Below are 26,539 nucleotides of genomic sequence, written 5' to 3'. Positions count from 1 at the left end.
AAGAGCCTTTTTTTTCAGCCAAAGCAGAAAGTCATTCAGGCAGCATGCCAGCATTTTTCATCCTGCTGCGGTCCCTGGTTATCAGGCTCCTCAGTAGCAGTGTGGTAGGCTCACTGGTCCAGTTCCTCAGGAGAAGCCTCTCTTCAGCCGTCAGCCACCTCGGCACAGCTCTGCGCCACGTGTGGGAGCGTGTCAGCTCCCAGGAGTCCAAGGAAGCCATCCTCGGCTGTGTGCTATGTATTCTCAACATGCACAAGAAGGTGGAAAACTGAGCAGCCTCTTCATTTTCTATTCAACCAGAAGAGACTAGACAAGCAGACCCGGGGAGCGAGGAACGGAGGGATGTGAGATACTTAACGTGCATTTGGACTCTAGAATATTTTGTTTTCCCAGCAGGACACTGGCCATGTCTGAGAGTATTGGAAGGAAGGTCCAGCCCTTCACAATCGGGACGAAGCTGTCTGTCCCCGCTGTGCCCAAATGCCAGGAGTTTACGCAGACTTATCTACAGAACTTTGATAACTGCACACTACAGCAGAACCTGAACTCGCTCTACTTCAGTCGACAGCAGGTCTGCGCACATGACCCGTGTCTGGTCTCGCCCACCAGCCAGCAGGTAGCCCCCATCAAACACAACCAGGAGGACATGGCCGCAGAGGACCACCTCAACCAGAACGTTGCCCCATCGTCTGCGGTTTCAAGATCCATCAAGAAGATTACAATCTCTGGGAATAAGGAAAGATCAGAGAACTCTATTTTAGTTGGACCGAGGCAGCGATCTCTTTTGAGATCTACTTCAGAAAACCACAACAACAACAACAACAACATCAGCAGCGCATCAGATCCTTGCATACCGAGGATTGTGGGAGTCGACTGTGAGAACAAACCCAACTCTCACTTCAAGGTACAAAACACACATTTTATATGCTATGTCAATGTAACGATGAACAAATATATTATAGTAGTATGCAGTATATTTTCATTAACTAGGAAAAGCAATACATTGTATATCTGACTCATTAATAACTTAAAACAGCTTATAATATCATGTCATTTTTATTAGTAGTAATTAGCAACAATAAAAGTAATTTTGGCTGTACTATAAATTATTGTTTACAGTTCATTATATAAAAAGGACTGTATGCAGCAGGTTCCTCTAGCTCAGGAGTCTCATACTCAATTTACTTGAGGGCCACTGGAGCTCGGGTCTGGGTGGGAGTGGGCCGCATCAGGTTTTCCAAAAAAACAAAAAAATAAAAAAAAACTTCGCTTTGGTTCCAATTTTCTACAAGAAAAGCTCTGATAAAACATTCCACTGTTCTCAAATATCTTAATTTTTATTTTTCTACACAAAATAAGATGAAAAATAAATAAACAAATCAAGAATAAAGAAAATCAATCAACTGGTAATAAATACATAAATATAATAACAATAATAATAAAACGGCAAAAAATAAAAACTTAAGAAACCACATGTAGTAGACATGTAGTAGACAAATTATTTTTTCAGATTAAAATGAACAAAGCATTATTAGAGCCCTGTAGACATGACAAAACACGACTATAGTCACATTTATACTCTTTATTTACAACATATTGCGCAACTGCAGGGTCTTGAGACACATGCTAACTCGCAAACTAGAGAGCTAGCGACCTAAACGGTAGCCTTCAAGTTATTTCCTTTAAACTTAAATAGCCAAAAACTTACCACTTCCACACGGATAGGGAGGATAACTATTAACAGTTATTTAACCTTTAACATGAACATTAATCAAACGTAATAATTTTTTCTGGGTACATGATACCATACAGCATCCATATCAAACTTGCACAGGCCGCACTAACATTAAACTTTCATATCAAGGCAGGGGCCTCAAACTAGTGTCCTGCGGGCCACATTCGGCCCGCGGGCCGCATGTTTGAGACCCCTGCTCTAGCTGCATACTGCAAGCATTATATCCCTCCTCTTCCTGTTTTAAGCACATACGCTTGAGTGCTAAAATGTATACAGTTATCTATGACGCTTGCTTCATTTAACACATTTCTTGTACTATTGCAACTGTGGTTAGTACTACGGTCACTTTGTTCATCACTACCAATGCCATGTTTTATCTCAAACTTTCAGGTTTTTGTGAAAACTGACTGTTGCGAGGATTATTCCGCTATGCTGGGACAGAGCAGACCCAAACCCGATGGAGAGAAGTCTGTCCAACAGGTAAGAAGCACTAATAATAATAATAATGAACTCGTAATAAGGAAGTGAGTGACGACACTGGTTTCGGGTCATAAATAAATAAATGGCAGCACATGAAAGTTACTGTGTAAAAAGGATGTAGACATGCTACACATATTTTTTATGTATGTAGTATATGAGACATTTAGGAAGCAGTTAAGAGAGACAATGTGAACCCTTTTGTTTCTTCATATTTGGGTGTAACTCATGAAAAAGTCATCAGTCAGCAGAATCACCCAATCTGCTGTACTGTATGTTGTGTGTTGTATGACATCGGGCAAAAAGGACTGTTATGTTTGGCTGAGTCCTGGTTGAAGTCATCTGTGTGTGTGTGTGTACGTGTGTGTGTGTGTTTATTAAGTGCTCTGTTACAGCACACCCTTCAGAGGCAGGGCTCGCTGGAAAACATGAGGTCAGGGAAGATGTTAACAAAAGAAAAGACATTCTAAAGTCCACATGGAGGCTGGTAATAATAACACGCTAACACAAAGATGGCCCCTTTTTTGTCCTTTTATGTCATTCTGCATCTTTATTCATACAACTCAGTTCGCTTGTGTTGGCGTATTTAAAGAAATGAACAAAAACAGTGATGATTCATTTGAGAAAGTGTCACCGTGCTTTCCCTCTCAGGAGTTAAACAATGAACCTACGTTTATAAAGTTGTTCAGAGGTAATCGTCAGACATCCGAAAAGCTGCCCGCTCCCGCTTCCTTCATTGGCCAGGTGTTTCCCGATTAGAGAGCTACAGGAATCCATTTTAGATCCTTGTCTTCAATTGTGTCTAATGTGATGCTGAATGCAACAAAAGAAAGTAGTGATTTTGGAATGATGACATTTGTTTTCACGAATAAAGTCCAAGACAGGAATTAAATCACTTTCAAACTGTCACTGAAAACTGTTTTTACTGTCTGAATGGCAGGAGAAAGACGCACGCAGACGCCATCTTCACACTCTCAATGACAAGCCAACAGATGTTATGTTGCAGAGCGACTGCCTCACTCAGTGCACATCTCTCTTCGACAAGGAAGTACTACAGGTAAGATACTGTAGGATACCTTTGCACCAGTAAACTTGGTCATATAATACTACTCGAGAGCCTTCTCCATTGCTGCCCCCACCCTCTGGAACTCTTTGCCCCATTCACTCCGTCCTTGCCCTGACCTTCCCAGTTTCAAAAAACAACTAAAAACCCACCTCTTTAAATCTGTTTTTAATGTCTAACTTTTTATACCTGACTGCTGTGCCCCGCCCCGCTTTTACTCTTGTTTTTAACTGTGTACAAACTAATGAATTTTGTATTTTAACGCATCTTTTACTCTGTTTTACTCTTGTTTTTATTCAACTCCATTTTTCTGTAAAGTGTCTTTGAGTATTTTTAGCGCTATACAAATAAAATGTATTATTATTATTATTATTACTCTCAAGGCCTGAAGTATTTAGCAGTAGTTGTGGCTTGGGAAAAGGGTAAAAATTAAATAAATGTCTTTTGCGGACATGCTGCATTGTGCAAACAATGCAATGTAACCTTCAATGTAACCTTTAGCAGGTTTGAAATGAACTGAACACTTACTACTCCGGTTTCCTCCCACATTCCAAAAACATTCTAGGTTAATTGGCTACTCCAAATTGACTGTGACTGGCTGGCGACCAGTCCAGGGTGTACCCCGCCTCGCCCGTAGACAGCTGGGATAGGCTCCGGCACCCCCGCAACCCTTGTGAGGATAAGCGGTATAGAAAACATTCATTCATTCATTTTCTACCACTTTTCCTCACGAGGGTCGCGGGGGTGCTGGAGTCTATCCCAGCTGTCTTCTGTCGCCAGCCAATCACAGGGCACATATAGACAAACAACCATTCACACTCACATTCATACCTATGGACAATTTGGAGTCGCCAATTAACCTAGCATGTTTTTGGAATGTGGGAGGAAACCGGAGTACCCGGAAAAAACCCATGCATGCACGGGGAGAACATCCAAACTCCACACAGAGATGGCCGAGGGTGGAATTGAACCCTGGTCTCCTAGCTGTGAGGTCTGCGCGCTAACCACTCGACCACCGTGCCGCTCCGTATAGAAAAGAGACACGCTTAATACAGAAGAAGCTCGGAAACAATATGCCAAAATGTGGCCTCAGTTCTCAAACACTGTCTTGGTTATCGAACAACATTGCATATAAAAACTTGTCCCTTACGTTGAATACTGTGGCATTAGTAAAGATATCGGATCATACACCCAACACTAAATTGCAAGACTTACTATACACAATACAGTCATCCCTCATTTATCACTGTTGATTGGTTTCCATATTGACCACGATGAGTGAATTTCCGCCCAGCAGGATTTAATATTAATGAATTAATGAATATTTTGTCCAGCGATTGGCTGGCGACCAGAAGACAGCTGGGATAGGCTCCATCACATATAAGCGGTATAGAAGATGGATGGACGGATGCTCAACTGTAATGGCTACTGTTGGGGCACCAGAGACGGCGGCGGCTTTAAACATAGCATGCTACCAAGCTAACTTGTCATTCTTCAGTTTATTTATTCTAAGAAGCCAAAAACGTACCACTTCCACACTGAACTTTTTTCCCCACGCAAGCTTCATGTCACATCAATGTAACATTAATGATGCCTTGTGACGGGAATACTACATTTTCCACTATTTCTTGACTAATAATAGTCCATCGTCAACCAGGAAACAATTTTTTTTTTAATCTGGTGTGTGGCATTTAGAACCACACTTCTTCGTCATTTATAATCACCATCGTATGGAAGCTGCATAAGATAAGATTTGCCTTTATTCGTCCCTCAGTGGGGAAATTTGCATTGCATGTTTCCTCAAAAAAGAAAAATGTTCGACAACAGAAAAAAACTCAGACACATATACCGTATTTTCCGGACTATAAGTCACACTTTTTTTCATAGGTTGGCTGTTCCTGCGACTTATACTCCAGAGCGACTTATAAATGAAAAAACTGTTTATGTTACATAAACACTGGACACCTTTTCTGTTCATGTTTATATTTTTTGTGTAGCTGAATAAGAATTGTGTTAGCATATCTTACACCTATTCAGCCTGTTCTCTATTCTTTTATTGTTAGAACTTGCCTTCCAAGAGGACGTAATTTCTGTTTTGGTCAAGTATTTTGTAAGATAAGATAAGATAAGATATGCCTTTATTCGTTCCTCAGTGGAGAAATTTGCATTGTCAGATCAGCCAAAATATGAACTGCTTCTTATTTTTTCCCGACAACTGAAATAGTGGTGTTGAGCTAAAGAGAGGCAAAGAGGGAAAAACGCCACAAGTGAAGCAATTATTTAGGGATGAGGTCATTGTTTGGCTCCATCTCTTCACGCCTATGGCCCCGCGAGGCGTTGCTAAGCTGTGGAACGGGTCGTGTTATCTCATCTTTGCTTTCATGCCGATGGACCTGCGGATCTAGTAGAGGGACAATTTTATGCAGTCAATTCGTCAAAGAAAGAAGCAGTTTAGTCATAAGGACTATTTTGGACGTGTCGAGCTCAAGCTCGTGTCGTGTTGAAAACAGCTCTGTAGCACGTTGTTAATGTTAACAACCTTTACCGCCTTTCACTCTGCGGTGCTTGGATTTAGAAGAAACACCCTAAGAATGTGCTGAGAGTCCACAATGTCTGTTTAAGCATGTGTGCTGAATAGGTAGACATGTTTGTCTTACATGGAGTTGATTGCTAGTCCTAATGAATATGTTTTTTTTTTTTTCTAAAGGTGCCTAATGGTTAAGGCTAAGGTTGCAAAGCGGAGAAACACACCATCGGTCTCAGAAGCTGTTCTGCAAAATCACAACCGCTTTTTCATGACAAAGAATAGAAACCTGCACTCTCACTGTTGCTTTCAGAGCCAAGTTGCGTTACCCAAGCAGTTAAAAATGTGGCAGAATGCTCAACATTTTACGACATGTTCTTGTTTTTAACCTTAAATTGCTAAAATTAGCCTATTTTAAAACATGCCGGAGTCTGAAATACAGCCAGTTTTGCTTTCTAAATATATTCTGCAAAAGATGACGTCAACAGTAAGTCTGTTTTTAAGTGGGAGTACAGATTTTTCACATTAAACTTGCACCATCGGAGCTGCCCATATTTGCAGGCTTCGGCCCGACTGTACATTAGGATCAACAGGCCATTGTTGCACAGCGTGGACAGGAAGAAACAAGGGAATCGTAGACTTCCTGTATGAGGTCATTGTGAGCCATGACAGCCTGCCAGTTTGAGGAGATAGGACCAGGCCCACTTTGTCAAAGCTCTTTTCCTTCTGTTCGACACAGAAATACCTTAGATGCCTCTGGGGGCTTGTAAACTTAATGCTTCTCTGAGGCAGTGAGTGACATCACTTGTTTTCATCTCAGGCAAAGCGTTGTTTAGCGGCCATGTCATTTGTGGTCTTGATGTTAAATGCAGATGAGGGAATGACTTTATTATATTTATCATCCAATATTAGTCACTTTATATACCTTTAGGAAAAATGTGTCGACATGTAATGCCTTATTTGTGCACTGAACTGTGATTTGACATTTTGTAAAGTACATAAGATCAGCTCTGTGGAAAATAAAAGTTCTACTGGAGCCAACTACAGTCCTGTTTAGAACTGGAAGTACCAGACTTTTATTAATGTATTGATTCAATCATTGTGACTCAATGGAGCTTTGGCTCCAATCTCAATGTTTTATAGCAAACAAATGACAACTTTCCACAAGGTTTGGACTTTTGCCACCTGATTTTGAGTTCTCTCCCCTTACGTCATTTGCCATAAAAGTCGGCTTTGCTGGACAAAACCTTATGCAACAGTGTCCTGAAACTGGCCGAGCAAAATGTCTGCTCTGAATAATATGAAGTGTCAAACACTTTTAAGCCAGGGAAGAAAATATAGCCTCCTCTCGCCCTTGATCAGCACAAATAGCACTATTTGCACTATAACACTACACTACCAATCCTCCAGACATCACACATCTGATATCATGCAACCAGCAGGTGCGGCCTGTCCTTCAACACAAGTTAAACACTTCTGTGAAATGTGTTTATGCATATAAGAACAGTCAAAACAACTGATAATGTCACTGACCAGGAGTTAAATCTCTTTGTAGGCTGAGATATGGATGAAAAGTCAATTCCAAGAACTTAAGGATGACTCCAAAATTCAGCGCTGCCCCCTACAGGACTGGGATGAAGCCTCACAGATACTCCAGAGAGACCTCAAAGACTTTGACAACACCCTCATCCAACTCAACCAGGTACTACCTAACTGCAATGTTTGCTTTGACATTTTACAGGTAATGCAGATCTGATTGGGACTGCTGTTCATTGTTACTAATGATGAAGGATGACATAACCATGGTAACTAATTAGGCAATATAGGCAGATGCTAAGGGTGCCATGGCCTCCAGTAGACAGCCAAAGAATTCTTCATTATAATTCTCTTTGAAAACTTTACTGTTTTTATTACTCTATTGTGTACTGTGTACAGTGGGAGTGACTTTGGATTTCCAATTTACACACAAAAAAACTTCCAATGTGTCGAACAAACGGAGCTCATTTGTAATGGTAATGGTAATGGTAATGGTAATGGTAATGGTAATGGTAATGGTAATGGGAATGGGAATGGTAATGGTAATGGTAATTACCATTACAGTTCCACATGTCCAAAAGGAGTAGGAAGAAGCAAAGCTTATTAAATCCTACCCCTCCATCTGGTACTTTTACAATCAGTAACTGTTACATTTGTTCACTTCCTGCTTTCCTAATATAATTTAAAAAATGTTTTTGTTTTTTTTGTACCGTACGTAAGTATGAGGTGATATGAGCATCCAATGACATAATGGGTACCATAGTAAGTGTCAATATAGTGATATGTATAGCACATCATGACTGGTTCAAGACTCTTCATCCTTGTATTTAGCAAACATCAACTGCTTGTATTGTTTCTTGAATTGGCTCATCGTTGTGCATTGTTTGAGGTCCTTACTCAATCCATTCCATAGTTTGATTCCTGATTCGTAGTTTGATTCGTAACCCGAAAACCACTTCTACTCAGACAACCAGTAGCCAGGGTTTCTCACTGTGACATTTCTGGTGGACAATGTCTTTTTGTAACTCTCCATTTAAAAAAAAAAGACAGGTGATCAACTTATCTGCAAGCTGAATCCGACCTCTGATCTTGTGAAGAAGCAGCTTAGCCAGCTGAAAGACCAGTGGAACATTCTGAAACAGACGGCTACCAACCAATCCAGGGTGCTGGGAGGTGCCAAAAACTTGCAAGAGTTCAATAAAAAAGTGGACAAGCTAGAGGCCTGGATTAAAAAGAAGGTACTGTAAAGGGTTGAAATCCTCAAAGCTACAGCACCAAGAGTTTGGACAACTTCAGTTAATATAATAAATAGGGGTGTCAAAGCATTCATTCACAGTCAGATTTAGTTTTAAATCACGTTCATCTCTAACTCTCTAACTTGTGTATGCGAGTTGCCTTTTTCTTAAAAATCTGTTTTTATTTTTTTATTTTGTTTATTTTGTTTATTTTGTTTATTTTTTTTATTTTTTTTTTAATTTTGTTTAATTTTTTTTTTTGAGTTTTTTGAGAAAAACTCAAAAAACCTATATGGGTACCGTAAAAGAAAGTTAATTATTGTTTTATGCACTGATATAGCTAGCTGGTTTATTATTAGTGCTGTCAAAAATGCACAGGTTAATTAATTACAACCTGTGATTAATTAATCTAATTAATCATTTTTAATCTCACCTTGAGGTATTACCATTTAAATGTGTTTGCATGTATAACAAAATGTATTCAGTTTGCAGCCCCTTTGTTAACCCCTTGTCTTCCACTTATATTTATGGAAATGTCTTCTCTTCTAACATTAAGTGTGGCTGCACTCACAATTGGGTCGGGCGTTTTGAATTAATGTAGTAGTTTAAACTTGACCTGCCTTGCTAGTAAGCAAACAAAGAAAATATCACTCTACCTTTATCAATGTTTCCGTCAGGGTGAAATGTAAACATTGCAATAATTGGACCGACAACTGTTCTCCATTTCCAGGTCTCCTCACTGCTCCTCACTGCTCCTCACCTTGCCCTCCCAACTACAATGGGAGGCAGTTTATGCTAAACAGTCAGTGTCCACTTCAGGGTGTGACTGACCATTGTGTTCCACCCCCAAATACTCAAGTACAAGAAGCCCAAAGCATAAAAACAGATTTTTTTTTTTTTTTTTTTCTAAAAAAAAATCTGTTTTTATGCTTTGGGCTTCTTAAACAGATTTTTTTTTTTTTTTTCTAAAAAAAAATCTGTTTTTATGCTTTGGGCTTCTTGTACTTGAGTATTTGGGGGTGGAACACAATGGTCAGTCACACCCTGAAGTGGACACTGACTGCCTTGTTTAGAATAAACTGCCTCCCATTGTAGTTGGGAGGGCAAGGTGAGGAGCAGTGAGTAGAGGAGACCTGAAAATGGAGTAAGTAACAGTTGTCGGTCCAATTAATGCAATGTTTACATTTCACAAACACCCTGACGGAAACATGGATAAAGGTAGAGTGATATGCCTTCTTTGTTTGCTTACCAGCAAAGCAGCTCAAGTTTAAACTACTACATTAACTCAAAACGCCCGAGCCAATTGTGAGTGCAGCCACACTTAATGTTAGAAGAGAAGACATTTCCCTAAATATAAGTGGATGACAAGGGGTTAATAAAGGGGTTGCAACTGAAAACATTTTGTTATACATACAAACACATTTAAATGGTAATACCTCAAGGTGAGATTAAAAATGATTAATTAGATGAATTAATTACAGGTTGTAATTAATTAACCTGTGCATTTTTGATCGCACTAATAATAAACCAGCTCGCTATATCAGTGCACAAAACAATAATTAACTTTCTTTTACATTACATCTATAGGTGAATTGTTAGAAACTTTTCAGTTTCACCAGTCCAGGGTGTACCCCGCCTCTCGCCCAAAGACAGCTGGGATAGGCTCCAGCACCCCCGCGACCCTAGTGAGGTTAAGCGATATAGAAAATGGATGGATGAATGGATCTTCAGTTTGACTTCATCCATCATTTTCCACTCTTCCTTCCTTATTATCTGGTTTAGCGTCTGACTTCTCATGCTTGGGGCTATTTCTGTTTTATGTCTTTCTTGGTTGTAGGAATAATAATAATGCAACATAATTCGGGTGACTCTAAAAGAGGAAAAAATGTCTGCTTTCCCAACAAAGTAGGCTACAAATTCTGTCTTTTATGTGTGCCGACAGGAAGAGGAGCAGTATCTTGTAAATGTCCTTGGGGCGAATGTTGACAAAATGCAGCTAACCAGAAGAATTTTATTTTTGAAACAGGTGAGCTGGCATCATTTAAATGACATTTTAAAATGACATTTAAATACAAACATTATTTCGTAAACTTAAATACAGACAGTACGCACTATTTGCAAATTCTTATTTTAATTCAATGTTTTACAGATTTTGTTAGCTTCCCAAATAGCCATCTACGACCAATCCATTATGATTCAATTGTGGTTTGCTTTTTTTTTTACTGCAGGATGAGCAATTATACAGAACCCTCCACGAAGAGATCAATAACTTGGCCCTAAAACTGGAGAAACAAGGGAAGACAGATAGCAAAAGCATCTCCAGCAGGAGGAAAAACATCAATAAAATGTGAGTACCCCGTGAGATGAATCTGTAAAATAAACAAACAATAAGATTTCAAGATTTGAACAGTCCTCTGCTCTGTGTGTGCAGGTGGATGAAAGTCCAGTCTCATTTGAAAAAACACCAAGACCATCTTCATCTTGCACTGGAGGTGTCCTCCTTCTACCAGCAGGCCGACAACACATTGTTTGCTATCAATAACATGGTATTCCTGTCTTTATTGTCACTATTCGAATTAGAACTTCGCATGGAAATGACATCACTAAGAACTATAACTACTCTTAGATGAAAAGCATAACCGCATCCAAAGAGCCGGACCTCTTTGGAGACAGGGAAATCCGTGACATTGCCAGTCAAATCATGGTAGGAAAGACTAGTCCACAACAAGTGTTTTTGCAGAAACCTTCACTACCTAACCTCCAGACGTGTGTGTGTGTGCTAGATGTTAGATGTGAGCGTATCACAGCTCTCTAATCTCCATCCTGCCTTGGCCGCTGGTGTAACACAGAAGCAGATTGAGCTCAAGGACTGCTGGGCATCTCTTCAGAAGGTTTTCAGGTAAGCCAACACACCTATGGTGGCCCTGCCAATATGCTCATTCTACAGTTTTTCTGAAACTTTACATCCAAAACAGTCTTCATTCTTCTCAAAATGGTGTTTTGTCTCCAAATGATGCACACAAACCACTATATGAACATTTATATGAACCAGTTACAGTTTTTTCTGGATTGTTTAAACACATTTTCTGAAAGGATGCCTCATATTATCAGAACTCTACATAAAAATAAAAAAATCACTCACACATTTCTGAAAACCCCTCAATTCTGCTGCAAAATGAAACTTTACATCCAAAACAGTCTTCATTCTTGTCAAAATGGTGTTTTGTCTCCAAATGACGCACACAAACCACAATATGAACAAACATTTATATGAACCAGTTGAACACTGATGTGCTCAGTGTAAAACACTGTGATTACATCATATTCATCATGACTCGGGCCTTTTTGTGTTCAGTGTGACACAAAAAATTTTAGAATTTTTTTTCTGTTTTTTTTGGTATTTTTTTGACGCAGAACACAAAATTACACAGAAATATATTTTTTCATTTTTCACAGAAAAAAAATCTACGAAGTGTTCATCACAGCCAACACAAAGTTTCAGATACAGTGGTCTGCATCCAAACGTATACAGCTTCAGTTCAAGAAATAATAATAATCATAAACCAAAAATCAATCAATAACAAAGCAAAAGACTATGCTGCATCACGTCTTCTGTTTGGGTCAGGCCACAGCACCAAATCTACATCACATGCAAGGTTTTCTCTGGCCAAGCAGCGGGGGAAATATCGCCTAGCATGGCCAATCCAGCCATGGAAAGCATCCGCTGGAATCTCTCCACATGCATCTTCCATAGCTTGGAGAAGGGGATTGTGTGTTTGTGGATTTCTGACCCTTTGCCCAGCCTCCCTCATTGTTAGACCGCTAATTGTAAAAATGTGTGACAGGTGTTTACCCATGTGATGAGTCAGTGTGAATAATAGGAATATTCATTTGACTGTTTTGAGTGGCATTGTGTTCTTTGTGAAAACAAGAAGTTTACTTCATGAAAATTGTGCCAAAACTCAGAGAATTGTGTGTAGTGTTTTGAAAAAAGTGTGTTGTAGATCTGCAGTCTGAGTGTAAAGCAGGAATTGTGCTTATAGTTTAGCAGACTTGGTTCATGGAGTTGGTGCATTGGTTATATGTTGTGAGTCATGATGAATACATTGGTGTTCAACTGGTTCATATAAATGTTTGTTCATATAGTGGCTTGTGTGCGTCATTTGGAGACAAAACACCATTTTGAGAAGAATGAAGACTGTTTTGGATGTAAAGTTTCATTTTGCAGGAGAATTGAGGGGTTTTCAGAAATGTGTGAGTGATTTTTTGATTTGTGTGTAGAGTTCTGAGAATATGAGGCATCCTTTCAGAAAATGTGTTTAAACAATCGAGAAAAACTGTAAGGGCGGTTCAATCTCGATGTCTGGGATATGACCGCACAGCATCAACATTTTTAGTTCAATAGCATGCAATACAAACACCATAAGATGTCTTTAAATGGTACATTATATTATCAAAAATGGAAAATGCCTGCTTTAAATATGATAATAAGCACATTTGGGGACAAAAACAGGAAATTCTAGGGCGATAATGATGTGAAAACTTGAATGCTATAAATAGGATGCCAAATTAAAAGGAAAGGCTGAATGAATTTGTGTAGAAACAACTAGCAGATGGCCTCTCCAGTCACCACATCTGAACCCATGTAAACACCCATGGGAGATGTTGGAGCAACTTTAGACGGCGACCTCTCCGCCACCATCATCATCAAATCCCCAAATGATGAAATATCTCAAGAAGAATCATGCTCATCCCTGCCCAACTTTGAAAAATCTTTCAGACGAATAGCATGTCCTCATAGGGGAACTATCTTGAGTTCCATAAATTACATAACCTCCAGCATTTAAGTTGTACGTCTCAGCTATTTAAATCCAAAAAAAAAACACAAACACTGGCATAAAATTCAGACCCATAACTGGATTTTATTGAAGGCTTCTAAAGCCTTGCTGTCAACGCCACAGCAACCCCCACTTTGCTTTGCTCGTTCTGCAGAAGCGAGCGGACCACCCTCTCTCCCACGGGCTCGACATTCACCAGGGAAGATGCTGACCTCTTGACACCAGCCCAAAAACTCCTTTCCAACATGGGAACAGAGAGTGGAAGGATCATGGGAAAGGAGGGGACGGAATGGCCGAGTCATCCTAATGGTTATACGGTAAGTAGAGTTGGTAGCGTGACGACTGTTGCTGTTGGCCGGGATTGCATGTATGCCATCTGTGTGGAAAATGCCTTATTTACAGTTTAGGGGTCAGCTGTACTGTTGTGTGTTGATTCCAGATTGACAACACATGTATGACAAAGCGGTACACTGTGGAATATCACCAGATTCCCCAAACTTTTACAATTTAGTGTTGTACTTGAAACCACTTTGTCCCAAAATACTACGGTTATTCCCCTGTAGGAGCCACATGACGTTTTTAGATGTGTACCCTGGCTGAAAGTACTTCATTTCATAAGCTTCCATGAATAATGTCAAACTATGACTACATTGCTAAATTCTGAGCCAGAGCAAATACACTTTTCCCTTCAGTTCAAAGTCCAACTGGTTTACATATCCTTTTTACTTTATGATGGAATAATATCCTGGCTCAAGCCACGTAACAAAGTACAGCCATTGGCGTATTAATAGATGGTGGGTCAATCCAGGGTAAGTGGATCATGAGCAGAAATGACATTCTGGCAGCCATGCTGCACATTATTAAGCATGTGAATGCACTTACTTTGACCTGGCTGGCTATAAACCTATCATGAAAAACTATTAGTGTGCCTTGAAGGAAGAGCTTTGGAGAAATTTGAGCAAGGAGTTAAACATCAATGTTGTGTACTTAACATAGTGTTACGATAACATCACTTATCACATACTACAGTATTAATTGGCCCTGTACCTTAGAAACCGCCCATGAATGATACAAGAAAAGACCGAAATGATACTGTGTCAAAATGTGATACTGATAAAATATAGAGTTTAACCATGTCCAGTATCAGCCCCCGTAGCTGTCCACTCAGAGCGCGCTGCTCTGGTATCGTGCCCGTGAAACAACCAATCAGAGAACAGCGCACGAGTGCTTAGTGCCTAGTGCTTCTCCAGTCACCAAAAAACCCAAACTTGATTAATGGAACTTTAATTGTCAGACATTGATAAGATAAGACTGTTGATAAAATATTATTGTTGAAATATTTTTGCAATTATTGTGTTTACACTGTTTAGATATAATACATGTAATAAACTGAACATTTTCTGGAAACAAAATGGTCTTTTGATTAAATAGTACGTGATAATAAGCTCATGATTAAATAGTATGTGATAATAAGATCACATGGTTTGTCTGGTATCAGGTCCAGTATCATGATACCTATGATACCTATACATGATACCTATAAATATTGCATACGGACGCAGTGCAATGTGAAATGAATGCACAATCCCCACCGACTTCCTCAAAGACCATTTGCCCAGAGTCTGAATGCGAGAAATCGTCACTTTTTCCATTTTCCTTATGATTCAATGTCACTTTATTTCCATGTAGGTTCTGACTGGCACGTTGCCAGACGCATGGTCCATTAGGTCTAGTGAGCTTGGCATACTTGATGTAAAAAAAAAAAAAAAAAAAAAAAGGCAATCCTCTCATCCGTTGCACACTACAGACTTTCCATGGTGTGTTTTTGTGGCCGCAACACTCATTACAATTTATGGAGCGCTTAATAAGACAATTGAAAGAAAACCAAGTCGAAAGCCAGGCCTGACCAACAAACAAACGGTTAAAGCAGGGGTCTCAAACACGCGGCCCGCAGGCCAAATGTGGCCCGCAGGACACTAGTTTGAGGCCCCTGCCTTGATATGAAAGTTTAATGTTAGTGCGGCCCGCGCAAGTTTGATATGGATGCTGTATGGTATCATGTACCCAGAAAAAATTATTACGTTTGATTAATGTTCATGTTAAAGGTTAAATAACTGTTAATAGTTATCCTCCCTATCCGTGTGGAAGTGGTAAGTTTTTGGCTATTTAAGTTTAAAGGAAATAACTTGAAGGCTACCGTTTAGGTCGCTAGCTCTCTAGTTTGCGAGTTAGCATGTGTCTCAAGACCCTGCAGTTGCGCAATATGTTGTAAATAAAAAGAGTATAAATGTGACTATAGTCGTGTTTTGTCATGTCTACAGGGCTCTAATAATGCTTTGTTCATTTTAATCTGAAAAAAATAATTTGTCTACCCACCAACTATATGTGGTTTCTTACGTTTTTATTATTTGCTGTTTTATTATTATTATTATATTTATTTATTACTGATTGATTGATTTTCTTTATTCTTGATTTGTTTATTTCTTTTTCATCTTATTTTGTGTAGAAAATAAAAAGTAAGATATTTGAGAACAGTGGAATGTTTTATCAGAGCTTTTCTTGTAGAAAATCGGAACCAAAGCGAAGTTTATTCATTTTTCTGTTTTTAATAAATGCGTTTTTTTCGGGGTTTTTTTGGAAAACCTGATGCGGCCCAGTCTCACCCAGACCCTAGCTCCAGTGGCCCCCAGGTAAATTGAGTTTGAGACCCCTGGGTTTACTGAACTCATTACAGAATAGTTACAGCCGCACCACTTTGCAGTTGTTCTGATGCTAATGGCTTTCCTCCTTAAATGTTCTTTATTTCCCTGCGTGTCCATCATAATATTGATATCTGTGTTGTGATGTGGTCATAGTGGATGCAGTGTAGAGGCCAGTAGTACAGTCTCTTATTGCAGGAAGTAAACATAAGCATCAGTTGTTTCTTTGGATAAGTGTAGCCAGATGCTCGGGCCTGCAGACCAGATGGACTCGGTGCTAAGTGATAGTTCTTGGCTGACTTCATAGGAAGATACTCAAGAGGGTATCAGTTGAAAACAGATGAGGTTGAACACTACTGTGGAGGGAAGTGTTTTGTAAAACGAGGTGGATGAAAAGCAGATCAAAACTTCAAAAGATAAATGTCAAATGTAGTGTTTTGGTTCATCATACATCATTTGTTTTATATTGTTTTTATGTAGAACACACTTTAAGGTGTGTTTTTTGTATATAAAAGAGCAAGAACGGAAGCAAATGTGTAGGGAGTAGATATTGACCCCATAACCAACTCCATTAACCCTCCTCAGCACCGACCCGTTTTACATTTTAATGCATAAAAAGAATCACATAACATTTGTTTATTGCATCAAGGCTTTTTGACTTTGTTGAGAAACTCTATTTCAACAAAATAAAAACAAAAAAAATAATTTTTACTACATTTTAAAATGGTCTGTTTGAAATTATGACCACTGTATTGTTAGGGTCGGTTATAATAATATGACTATATAATAGTATGACTATAAAGCAATAATTCCAAAACTGAAATCATAAGTGTACAATTAGCAACTAGCTCCTCTTCTCATCATGGAAGCTTCAGGGGATTCTCATTTTGTTGCTGTAAACAATAACTTTTTCTACCTTTTTTTGACATTAATATATATGGGTCAAAATTGACCCGAACACCATAGATGTTTCTTTAGTGATTAATACTAAAATGAGAAAATAAAGAAAACTAATGGATTTAAGAGATATGTTCTATCGCTTTCAAGATTAGCCAGGTAACAAAAGGACCTTCAATTTATTAATATGATTCTTTTGACATTCATTTTACCATTTTTGGAAATTGAAATCGAGGGATATATTCATTCATTCATTCATTTTCTACTGCTTTTTCCTCACGAGGGTCGCGGGGGTGCTGGAGCCTATCCCAGCTGTATTTGGGCGACAGGCGGGGTACACCCTGGACTGGTCGCCAGCCAATCACAGGGCACATATAGACAAACAACCATTCACACTCACATTCATACCTATGGACAATTTGGAGTCGCCAATTAACCTAGCATGTTTTTGGAATGTGGGAGGAAACCGGAGTACCCGGAGAAAACCCACGCATGCACGGGGAGAACATGCAAACTCCACACAGAGATGGCCGAGGGTGGAATTAATTCCTAACTGTGAGGTCTGCGCACTAACCACTCGACCACCGTGCTGCCCTCGAGGGGTATAGTGACTACATGCCCAAACCAAAAGTATTAAAACCAATATTTTCATGGATGAGGAAGCCTAAGAAGGTAACCAAGAGATGAGAAGCAAATTTGATGGTAACTTATTGTTTTTAGTGTATTTTATAGCTGATTTAATACATGGGTCAAAACCGATTCGTTAACATAAGAGATGATACCAGACTTGTTATGGGATGCAGGATTTTTATGTAGTTGTTAACCCCAAAGTATATGTGTATCATTTATTCAGTTGTCCATGTTTTTCGGTCCTCCAGCCCTTCCCATTAACACTGACCAATGTTGCTGCTATATTTTATTGTACTTTATTGTACTCCACAGAGTACATCCGAAGGTCACGCCAGCGCTAGGCAAAGCCAGCCACAACAATGTGTGAACCACACCCCTTCATCCATGGCAGATGGCCCTGCCTTTGCAGATGATGTCATCGTCAGTCATCAGTCAAGGAGGGAAAGGTGATTTCAGCCGGGCTTCACTCTCTCTAGCTCTCTTACGTAACGAGAGGTCTTTATGTAAGTCCTAATATACCGGTCTCTGTTTTCTTTCCAGCAGCAAGCGTAGAGTTGAGCCCAGGCATGCCACCGCCCCGCCAGGCCACCCACAGCTTCACATCCAGCTCCAGAAGTTCACTGTGTCTGCTGACAAGGTGAACTAACCTGTGCCAGCCACTTCTGCCTTTTATTTTAACATCAAAAGTGCCTTTTTTTAAAAAAAAAACCTTATTACAAAATTTGTTATTGCACAACAAATTTCCCAATTAGTGCTGCATCTGTATGGACTGCCTCTTAAAATTGTCTGTTCTAATTTGTAACAAGCTCCAGACATTATGTCATATTTCATAATGGGTGAACTGATGTGTTCACAAGTAATGTTGCATTGTAGCAGTAAATGTCCCAGCGTATTTGTTTCAATACAGCCATCCCTCATTTATCGCGCTTAATTGCTTCCAGACCCGACCGCAATAAATTATTTGAAAAAAGTAGGATTCAGTATTAATACATGGAATATTTTCATAGTACAGGCATATAAATACTTTTTATGACCGTCTAAATACGTTAATTATTTAATTATTAGAGCCCTGTAGACCTGAAATAACACCCCTATAATCACCTCACACTCCTATTATTCTTTGTTTACATCACATTGCTAAATAGCATGAGCCTTCAATTTACTTATTTACTTAACCTTAAGTGTTTCAATGAGAATGGACAGACAAGACAGACAAAGTAGGAAGCCAAACATTACCACTTCCACACATAATGGGAGGAGAACTATGTTGTGCTGTTAATGTAATGTCTCATCAATGTAACATTACTGACACCTAGTAATGATACTAGAATACTACATATGCTTATATTTTTTTGATATATTTGGACTACTAGGCCACAAATCAGTGAGCATTTGATTTTTGATAAACTGTAATAGAGTCAGGGAGTAATGTTTGAACCGCAAAGTGGTAAGGGATGACTGTACAAAGATTTTCAGGGGGCAGGCGAGGCCCAGTATCTCACTCGTTGCTAAAATGTTTTGTTTTCTGTGACTAAGTATTATTATTGACAAACATTCCTTCTCTTTAACTCGATTGCTTTCCATAATTGTGTATTTCAGACTCTGTCCTGGCTGAAAGATAATGTTTCAATGGCTACACAAGTGTGTTCAATAGCCACGTTCGAGGGCATGGAGGCAGCCAGAAGGTGCCAATATGCAGTGCAACAAGAAATCATCACCAACAAAGCCAGGATAGAGGTGGTCAAACGAGTAAGTTACGGTTTGTCTTGAAACAAAAGTGCTGGATGAGTTCATAAATTATAGTATATTTGACTATTAAGACAAAAAACACAAGTTAAAAGCGTATTAGAAAGTATTCTGTACCAAAAGTATCATTCAATCATTGTGGTCATTTGGTACTGCCAAAAAAAAAAACAACATGTAAGCTATTGGACAGCTTTGGGTGTATTTCTTATGATTATTTCCTGAAACCCCAGGAGGGCCATGGGCTGGTCCGTGCACAGCACCCAGGCAGCGCCAAGATAGAACAGTTCCTAAGCCAGCTGGAGGTGCTGTGGGAAGAGCTGCAGAGGAGGCACCAGAAGAATGCTGGCTTCCTGCAGGCCTCTGAAGATCTGGGCATTAGGGTAAGATTCATTAGCGATATCTCACGACTGAAGTATGACTGAAATTACCTTCTGGTTATGAAAGATTATGCTTTGTTTTGTTTTTTTTCTTATGAAACTAGAGTATGTGCTGTTTTCTTCATGTTTGCAAAATTCTCTGCAAAAATGTTGTTTTTCCACTGAAAAACCAGACCTGCCAACATGTACACATTTTTCATGCTCGGCTCCCATTTGAATCAAATATAGGCAAGTCTTGTATTTCTCTTTATCCATTACAACATTAATTCATTTTCTACCGCTTTTTCATCATGAGGGTCGCTGGGGTTGCTGGAGCCTATCCCAGCTGTCTTCGGGCGAGAGGCGGGGTACACCCTGGATTGGTCGCCAGCCAATCACAGGGCACATATAGACAAACAACCATTCACACTCACATTCATACCTATGGACAATTTGGAGTCGCCAATTAACCTAGCATGTTTTTGGAATGCGGCACGGTGGTCGAGTGGTTAGCGCGCAGACCTCACAGCTAGGAGACCAGGGTTCAATTCCACCCTCGGCCATCTCTGTGTGGAGTTATCATGTTCTCCCCGTGGGTTTTCTCCGGGTACTCCGGTTTCCTCCCACATTCCAAAAACATGCTAGGTTAATTTGTCGACTCCAAATTGTCCATAGGTATGAATGTGAGTGTGAATGGTTGTTTGTCTATATGTGCCCTGTGATTGGCTGGCCACCAGTCCAGGGTTTACCCCGCTTCTCGCCCGAAGACAGCTGGGATAGGAATCAGCATCCCCCGCGACCCTCGTGAGGAAAAGCGGTAGAAAATGAATGAATGAATGATTATTTTTGGAATGTGGGAGGAAAACCCATGCATGAAGAACATGCAAACTCCACACAGAGATGGCCGAGGGTGGAATTGAACCCTGGTGTCCTAGCTGTGAGGTCTGCGCGCTAACCACTCCACCGCCGTGCCGCCATTACCAGCATCTCACTTCAAGGAATCCCAGTTGTGACCTTCTGCTTCTTCAATTTGTGTAAAGGTTGCTAAAGTACTCCAAGCTCTGGAGAGCCTGGAGGCCTGGTTGGAGGAGGAGTCCTCACGAGCCAATGACCCTGAAACCATGACCATCGCAGAGCGGGAGAACTGTCTCCTGGAGAAAGAAGTAGCCATACGCAGCCTGGAGCTCAATGCTCTCCGAAAGGAAGTGGAGCGGCTCCACGGCCACGGTCACCCCAACACCCAAGGCTTGCCAGCACGTATGGAAGAAGTGGAGAGAAAGTAAGCTTAATGGAATTAATAGAGACCCCATTTGTGTGGTTTAGCAATGCATTGTGTTTGGATGAAACTATAATGTCAGTGTTATGCTCTGTTATACACAGTAGATTATGTTTCCTCCATATGCCCATCCATTTAGTCATTTGTGATTCATAAAGCACACGAGGGCTATCCGATATGCCTTACATGTGCTGTGGTTCCCCGCCCTACAATGACTGGCAGAGTCACCCTTTCCATGCCTCTCACATTGCTCGACTTTAAACACATAGGTTGTTGCCATGGATACTCAGTCCAAACTTGTGATGTTGGCTGCATGTTTAGATGAGTCTTTGCTCATAAAAATCTGACTGTGAAGAACACCAAGCCGACTAAGGAAAACAAAGGAAGGTTTCAATGGAGGTTTTTTGAAGAGTAGGGCATGAGCTAAGGCTGAGGTAGACAACACTGCTTTCTGAGGCATGGCTGATGTCGGTAAAACCATCTCACTTGTGGTCGTGTCATTTATTAACACTGCATGCAAACGGGCACTTTTAATGTGGAAAAATATATTCTCCCCTCTCAAAAGTAAATTCCTTGGTTATGTAGGTACAATATAACCTTTCTCAGTGGTATATTTATGTAATGCATGACTATATCAAAACACCTTTGTTGCATGGTGAAATAAACCTTAGATAATACATGCGGTGTGTGAAATGTGGAAATGTGTATCCTGAAGTGTGCAGCAAGGCTGTGTATACATAACGACTGATTTTTTTCCAATGTTTCACATTTTCTCAGATACCAAACTGTCCTAAGTGCCCTGACTCAACAGAGTTCCAAGCTGCAGGACATGCGCATGCTTAATGAGTTCTTGGAACGTGTGGAGTTGGAGGAGAGTCAGGAGTTCGACACTAGTCAATATTGCTTGGTTCAGGTGAGACGTACCAAGGAATTCAAATAGTCACCTCATTAACTCCATTTCTAAACCTGAGTGAAGTTGCCCCCCCCCACTCAACTCAACACTCAAATAGTCTCATTTGTTTGTTCTACGTTTATGCTGGTAAAATGAACGTTTGTGCTGCTTTCGTTTTTGAGTTATTACAGTTTATAACAAACCAAAAGTCACTCACCCCCCCCCCCCCCCAACATGCTCTGAATTGAACCAAAGTGTTGTCATTTTTTTGTGCTCGTTTTGTGCTGTTTTGTGCAGGTAAAATGAATTTTTTCTGCACATTTTTAGTTATTACAGCGTTAATACAGTGTTATTACAGTTTATTACATAGGTCAACCAATGGTCACCCAGCCCCCCCCCCAACATGCTTCAAATTGAACCAAAGCAGTGTCATTTTATTTGTGCTTGTTTTGTGCAGATAAAATGATTTTTTTTCTGCATTATTTTTAGTTATTACAGCGTTAATACAGTGTTATTACAGTTTATTACATAGGTGAACCAAAGGTCACCCGGCCCCCCAACATGCTCCAAATTGAATCAAAGTGGTTTCATTTTTTTTGGGCTTTATTGTGCAGGTAAAATAAATTTTTTTCTGCATTATTTTTAGTTATTACAGCGTTAATACAGTGTTATTACAGTTTATTACATAGGTGAACCAAAGGTCACCCAGTTCTTCCAATATGCTCTGAACTGAACCAAAGTGGTGTCATTTTTTTGTGCTTCTTTTCTGCAGGTAAAATGATTTTTTTCTGCATTTTTTTTAGTTATTACAGCGTTAATACAGTGTTATTACAGTTTATTACATAGGTGAACCAAAGGTCACCCAGCCCCCCGACATGCTCCGAATTGAACCAAAGTGGTGTAATTTTTTGTGCTCGTTTTGTGCTGTTTTGTGCAGGTAAAAAAAAAATCTGCGTTTTTTTTTTAGTTATTACAGCATTAATACAGCGTTATTACAGTTTATCACATAGGTGAACCAAAGGTCACCCAGTTCTTCCAATATGCTCTGAACTGAACCAAAGTGGTGTCATTTTTTTGTGCTTGTTTTGTGCTGTTTTGTGCAGGTAAAATGATTTTTTTCTGCATTTTTTTTAGTTATTACAGCATTAATACAGCGTTGTTACAATTTATTACATAGGTCAACCAATGGTCACCCAGCCCCCCCAACATGCTCCGAATTGAAGTGGTGTCATTTATTTGTGCTGTTTTGTGCAAGTAAAATGAATGTTCGCTCAGCTTTTGTTTTTGAGTTGTTATTAAGTTGAAGTTTTGGCCTAACTGTTGCTCCAAAAGCAACTCATTCATCATGTCAATAGTTGTCATCAAGGATGAATATACATGCATTGATAAATACGTTTGGGTGTATAGCCTCTCCACAGTAAGAGCTCATCACCTTCTGACTTGCTGGGACTCCAAAGCAGTGGTGGGGGTGACCTCATGGACGGCATGGGTGACCCTGTGAAAGAACTACGAGAAGCTGTGGAGATGCTCAATGACACTGTGAGGGAGAGAGGACGGTCACAGAACCTTGACCAGGATTTACAGGAACTACTGAGCAGGGTAAAGTCATCATTTTTGCAGAATATTATGCATTTATGGTTCCTTAGATGTATTCTGGGTACTATAACCAATACTATTCTCCATGTTGAGAACTTCATGACATGATCTGAAACATGAATTTGCATGTATTCTTATGAGGATGTTGTGCTACACTAGCAAACCAGACTGGCTGGATGCATAGAGGAATGTCTCTGCTGCTGCAAGGATCTCAGTTTGGACATCCTTGAGAAGGAGACGGACATGGCCGTCCAGTGTGAGCTTGATCATTGTGGCCTTGAGGCTCTGCAGGAGAGGCACGACCACCTGGAGGTAAGAGGAAGATGATTGTATGGCCTTTCTTTTGTCTGTGCCATTCATTTTCTACCGCTTATCCTCACGAGGCGTGCTGGAGCCTATCCCAGATGTCTTCGGGCGGGAGGCGGGACACACCCTGGACTGGTGGCCAGCCAACTATACTAACTATACTGTATTAAGTTTAGTTCCATTTAAAGTGACACAGACAATACTGCACGGTGCATGAGTGGTTAGCGAGCAGGCCTCACAGCTAGGGGACCTGATTTCAATTCCACCCTCAGCCATCTCTGTGTGGAGTTTGCATGTTCTTCATGCATGGTTTTTCCTCCCACATTCCAAAAACATTCATTCATTCATTTTCTACCGCTTTTCCTCACAAGGGTCGCTGGAGTGCTGGAGCCTATCCCAGCTGGCGAGAGGCGGGGTACACCCTGGACTGGTGGCCAGCCAATCACAGGGCACATATAGACAAACAACCATTCACACTCACATTCATACCTATGGACAATTTGGAGTCACCAATTAACCTAGCATGTTTTTGGAATGCGGCACGGCGGTCGAGTGGTTAGCGCGCAGACCTCACAGCTAGGAGACCAGGGTTCAATTCCACTTTCGGCCATCTCTGTGTGGAGTTTGCATGTTCTCCCCGTGCATGCGTGGGTTTTCTCCGGGTACTCCGGTTTCCTCCCACATTCCAAAAACATGCTAGGTTAATTGGCAACTCCAAATTGTCCATAGGTATGAATGTGAGTGTGAATGGTTGTTTGTCTATATGTGCCCTGTGATTGGCTGGCGACCAGTCCAGGGTGTACCCCGCCTCTCGCCCGAAGACAGCTGGGATAGGCTCCAGCACCCCTCGCTACCCTCATGAGGAAAAGCGGTAGAAAATGAATGAATGAATGAATGTTTTTGGAATGTGGGAGGAAAACCCATGCATGAAGAACATGCAAATTCCACACAGAGATGGCCGAGGGTGGAATTGAACTCAGGTCTCCTAGCTGTGAGGCCTGCGCGCTAACCACTCACCCACCGTGCAGCCTTGTCTGTGCCACTTTAAATGTAACTAAACTTAATACAGTATAGTTAGTATATAATTAGTATAGTCAAGTATTGACTTTCTGTGTGTATCATGTAAATATGAACGTTAATGAATAATACAAGTCATGGACAAACATACATACACGCCACACAGGAATTAAAACTATTGAAGCAGGAATGACCTAACATCAATGTTGAGGCCCACATGATGAAGTACTGCTCCCAGAGAACCTGTAACATTAATAATTACTGCTACAGCGCAATCGAACATATGCAGACCATATGTTCTCCTGCTGAAGAGCACGTATAAGCTATGGGGATGAAGTCATGGATAACGTTACAGCTGGAGCACGCAAATAATGAGCTACGATAATACTTTTATTGTGATTCTCCATAGGTTGACTATGAAGTTCTCAGCGACAAAGTGAAGGAGATGGAGAAACAGGCTTCTTGTTTGAAGGAACAAGAGAGAGCACATGTACCGTGGGTGAAGATTCAGGAAACACTGCAGGCCTGGACTGAGTTGGGAAAGAGCGTGACGGAGATCAAATCACGTCTGCAAGAGTTTTGTCATCTCCAAGACTTCTTCAGGAGCTACCTCACCATGATGTAAGAAAGGCACAGGGGTATGACCCCTTTCAGGGCCAGATGTTCCAGTCATAATCCACTTTGTGTGGACATTTATAAACAGTAAAGAACACAAGGTTCTTGCAGTCCAGCGCAGGTCCCCAGTGAAATGGGACGCGGTGAGGAAGTTAGTACATATTTCCTGGTCTGAGTCTGACAGCAGATGAATATCCTTTCAGGGTGGAGGTCTGGATATTCTCATGTTTTGTGAATGACTTTCCTCACAGCTCTGTTCCTTGTCTCTTCCATCACCTCTTACATCATCCTCCCTTCTGTGGATAGCTCATGGACAGAAGACACCAGGTCGTGCATTTTCTCAGACACTTCCTTGCATCTGATGGAAGATGGACCGAGTGTGCTGGCCACTGAGCTCGATATCCAAATCCAAGAAAAATTTGAGGAGTTTGACGAGCTGACAGCAACCGGGAGAAACATTTTAGACAAAGAACACCACCTGTCTCAGATGGTGAGCTGGGATATAAAAGTACTGTATGACTCATACTGGGCCTTGAAAATATCACTACGGTATTTTTTTTTTCCACTTTTACTGACCTACAGTGATGTCTTTCAGGTAGGAGAGCGCATGGAGGAATTGCAGAGTATGCTTGGGTGGATTTCGTTGCACTGGAGAGCCAAAAAACAAGAGTGGCTCCACAAGAAGAGTACACAGGAGCACTCAATCGATAACGTTTATTCTGAGGCCGCATTGTACTCGCCATTAACAGAGGTACATTTCCAAATTGTTACTTTGCTATCAACTCAATATGCATAAAATTCACACACTTACGCACACATATATGAATGTATACACAGAAGTACACACATGGGCACTCACAGCGCTTCTCTACACAATCTACCACAGGGGTCTCAAACTCAATTGACTTGGGGGCCACTGGAGCTAGGGTCTGGGTGAGACTGGTTTTCCCCCCAAAAAACAAAAAAAAACACATTCATTAAAAACAGAAAAATGAATAAACTTTGCTTTGGTTCTGATTTTCTACAAGAAAAGCTCTGATAAAACATTCCACTGTTCTCAAATATCTTACTTTTTATTTTTCTACACAAAATAAGATGAAA

The 26,539-nt window shown here is 40.4% G+C and overlaps 1 protein-coding gene across 7 annotated transcripts in view; it reads left to right on the top strand.

Moving 5' to 3' along the window:
* The first annotated feature begins 251 nt into the window (after nucleotides 1–251).
* Nucleotides 252–26,539, top strand: part of mymx (myomixer) — a 38,116-nt gene continuing 11,828 nt past the window's right edge. For 3 of the 7 annotated variants that reach the window (XM_078787198.1, XM_078787195.1, XM_058058155.2), the window contains exons 1-23: nucleotides 252–904; nucleotides 2,126–2,215; nucleotides 2,595–2,699; nucleotides 3,153–3,269; nucleotides 7,355–7,501; nucleotides 8,382–8,573; nucleotides 10,513–10,596; nucleotides 10,799–10,917; nucleotides 11,002–11,116; nucleotides 11,197–11,274; nucleotides 11,354–11,469; nucleotides 13,563–13,725; nucleotides 17,947–18,080; nucleotides 18,175–18,271; nucleotides 19,234–19,383; nucleotides 19,611–19,760; nucleotides 20,777–21,015; nucleotides 21,790–21,925; nucleotides 23,312–23,503; nucleotides 23,660–23,812; nucleotides 25,233–25,444; nucleotides 25,745–25,928; nucleotides 26,034–26,189. In XM_078787198.1, the coding sequence (XP_078643324.1) occupies nucleotides 407–904; nucleotides 2,126–2,215; nucleotides 2,595–2,699; nucleotides 3,153–3,269; nucleotides 7,355–7,501; nucleotides 8,382–8,573; nucleotides 10,513–10,596; nucleotides 10,799–10,917; nucleotides 11,002–11,116; nucleotides 11,197–11,274; nucleotides 11,354–11,469; nucleotides 13,563–13,725; nucleotides 17,947–18,080; nucleotides 18,175–18,271; nucleotides 19,234–19,383; nucleotides 19,611–19,760; nucleotides 20,777–21,015; nucleotides 21,790–21,925; nucleotides 23,312–23,503; nucleotides 23,660–23,812; nucleotides 25,233–25,444; nucleotides 25,745–25,928; nucleotides 26,034–26,189 (3,627 nt within the window). In that variant the 5' untranslated portion in view covers nucleotides 252–406. The remainder of the gene's footprint in view (nucleotides 905–2,125; nucleotides 2,216–2,594; nucleotides 2,700–3,152; nucleotides 3,270–7,354; nucleotides 7,502–8,381; nucleotides 8,574–10,512; nucleotides 10,597–10,798; nucleotides 10,918–11,001; nucleotides 11,117–11,196; nucleotides 11,275–11,353; nucleotides 11,470–13,562; nucleotides 13,726–17,946; nucleotides 18,081–18,174; nucleotides 18,272–19,233; nucleotides 19,384–19,610; nucleotides 19,761–20,776; nucleotides 21,016–21,789; nucleotides 21,926–23,311; nucleotides 23,504–23,659; nucleotides 23,813–25,232; nucleotides 25,445–25,744; nucleotides 25,929–26,033; nucleotides 26,190–26,539) is intronic. The other 4 variants (XM_078787194.1, XM_078787197.1, XM_078787199.1 and 1 more) reach the window with 4 other exon arrangements.

Source organism: Doryrhamphus excisus, linkage group LG20 (assembly GCF_037039965.1).
Source record: "Doryrhamphus excisus strain RoL-2023G ecotype Guam linkage group LG20, RoL_Dexc_Guam_v1.1, whole genome shotgun sequence".
In the NCBI taxonomy this organism is placed as follows: domain Eukaryota; kingdom Metazoa; phylum Chordata; class Actinopteri; order Syngnathiformes; family Syngnathidae; genus Doryrhamphus; species Doryrhamphus excisus.
The sequence above is the reverse complement of the archived record's forward strand: the minus strand, read 5'-3'. Positions and strand labels throughout refer to the sequence as shown.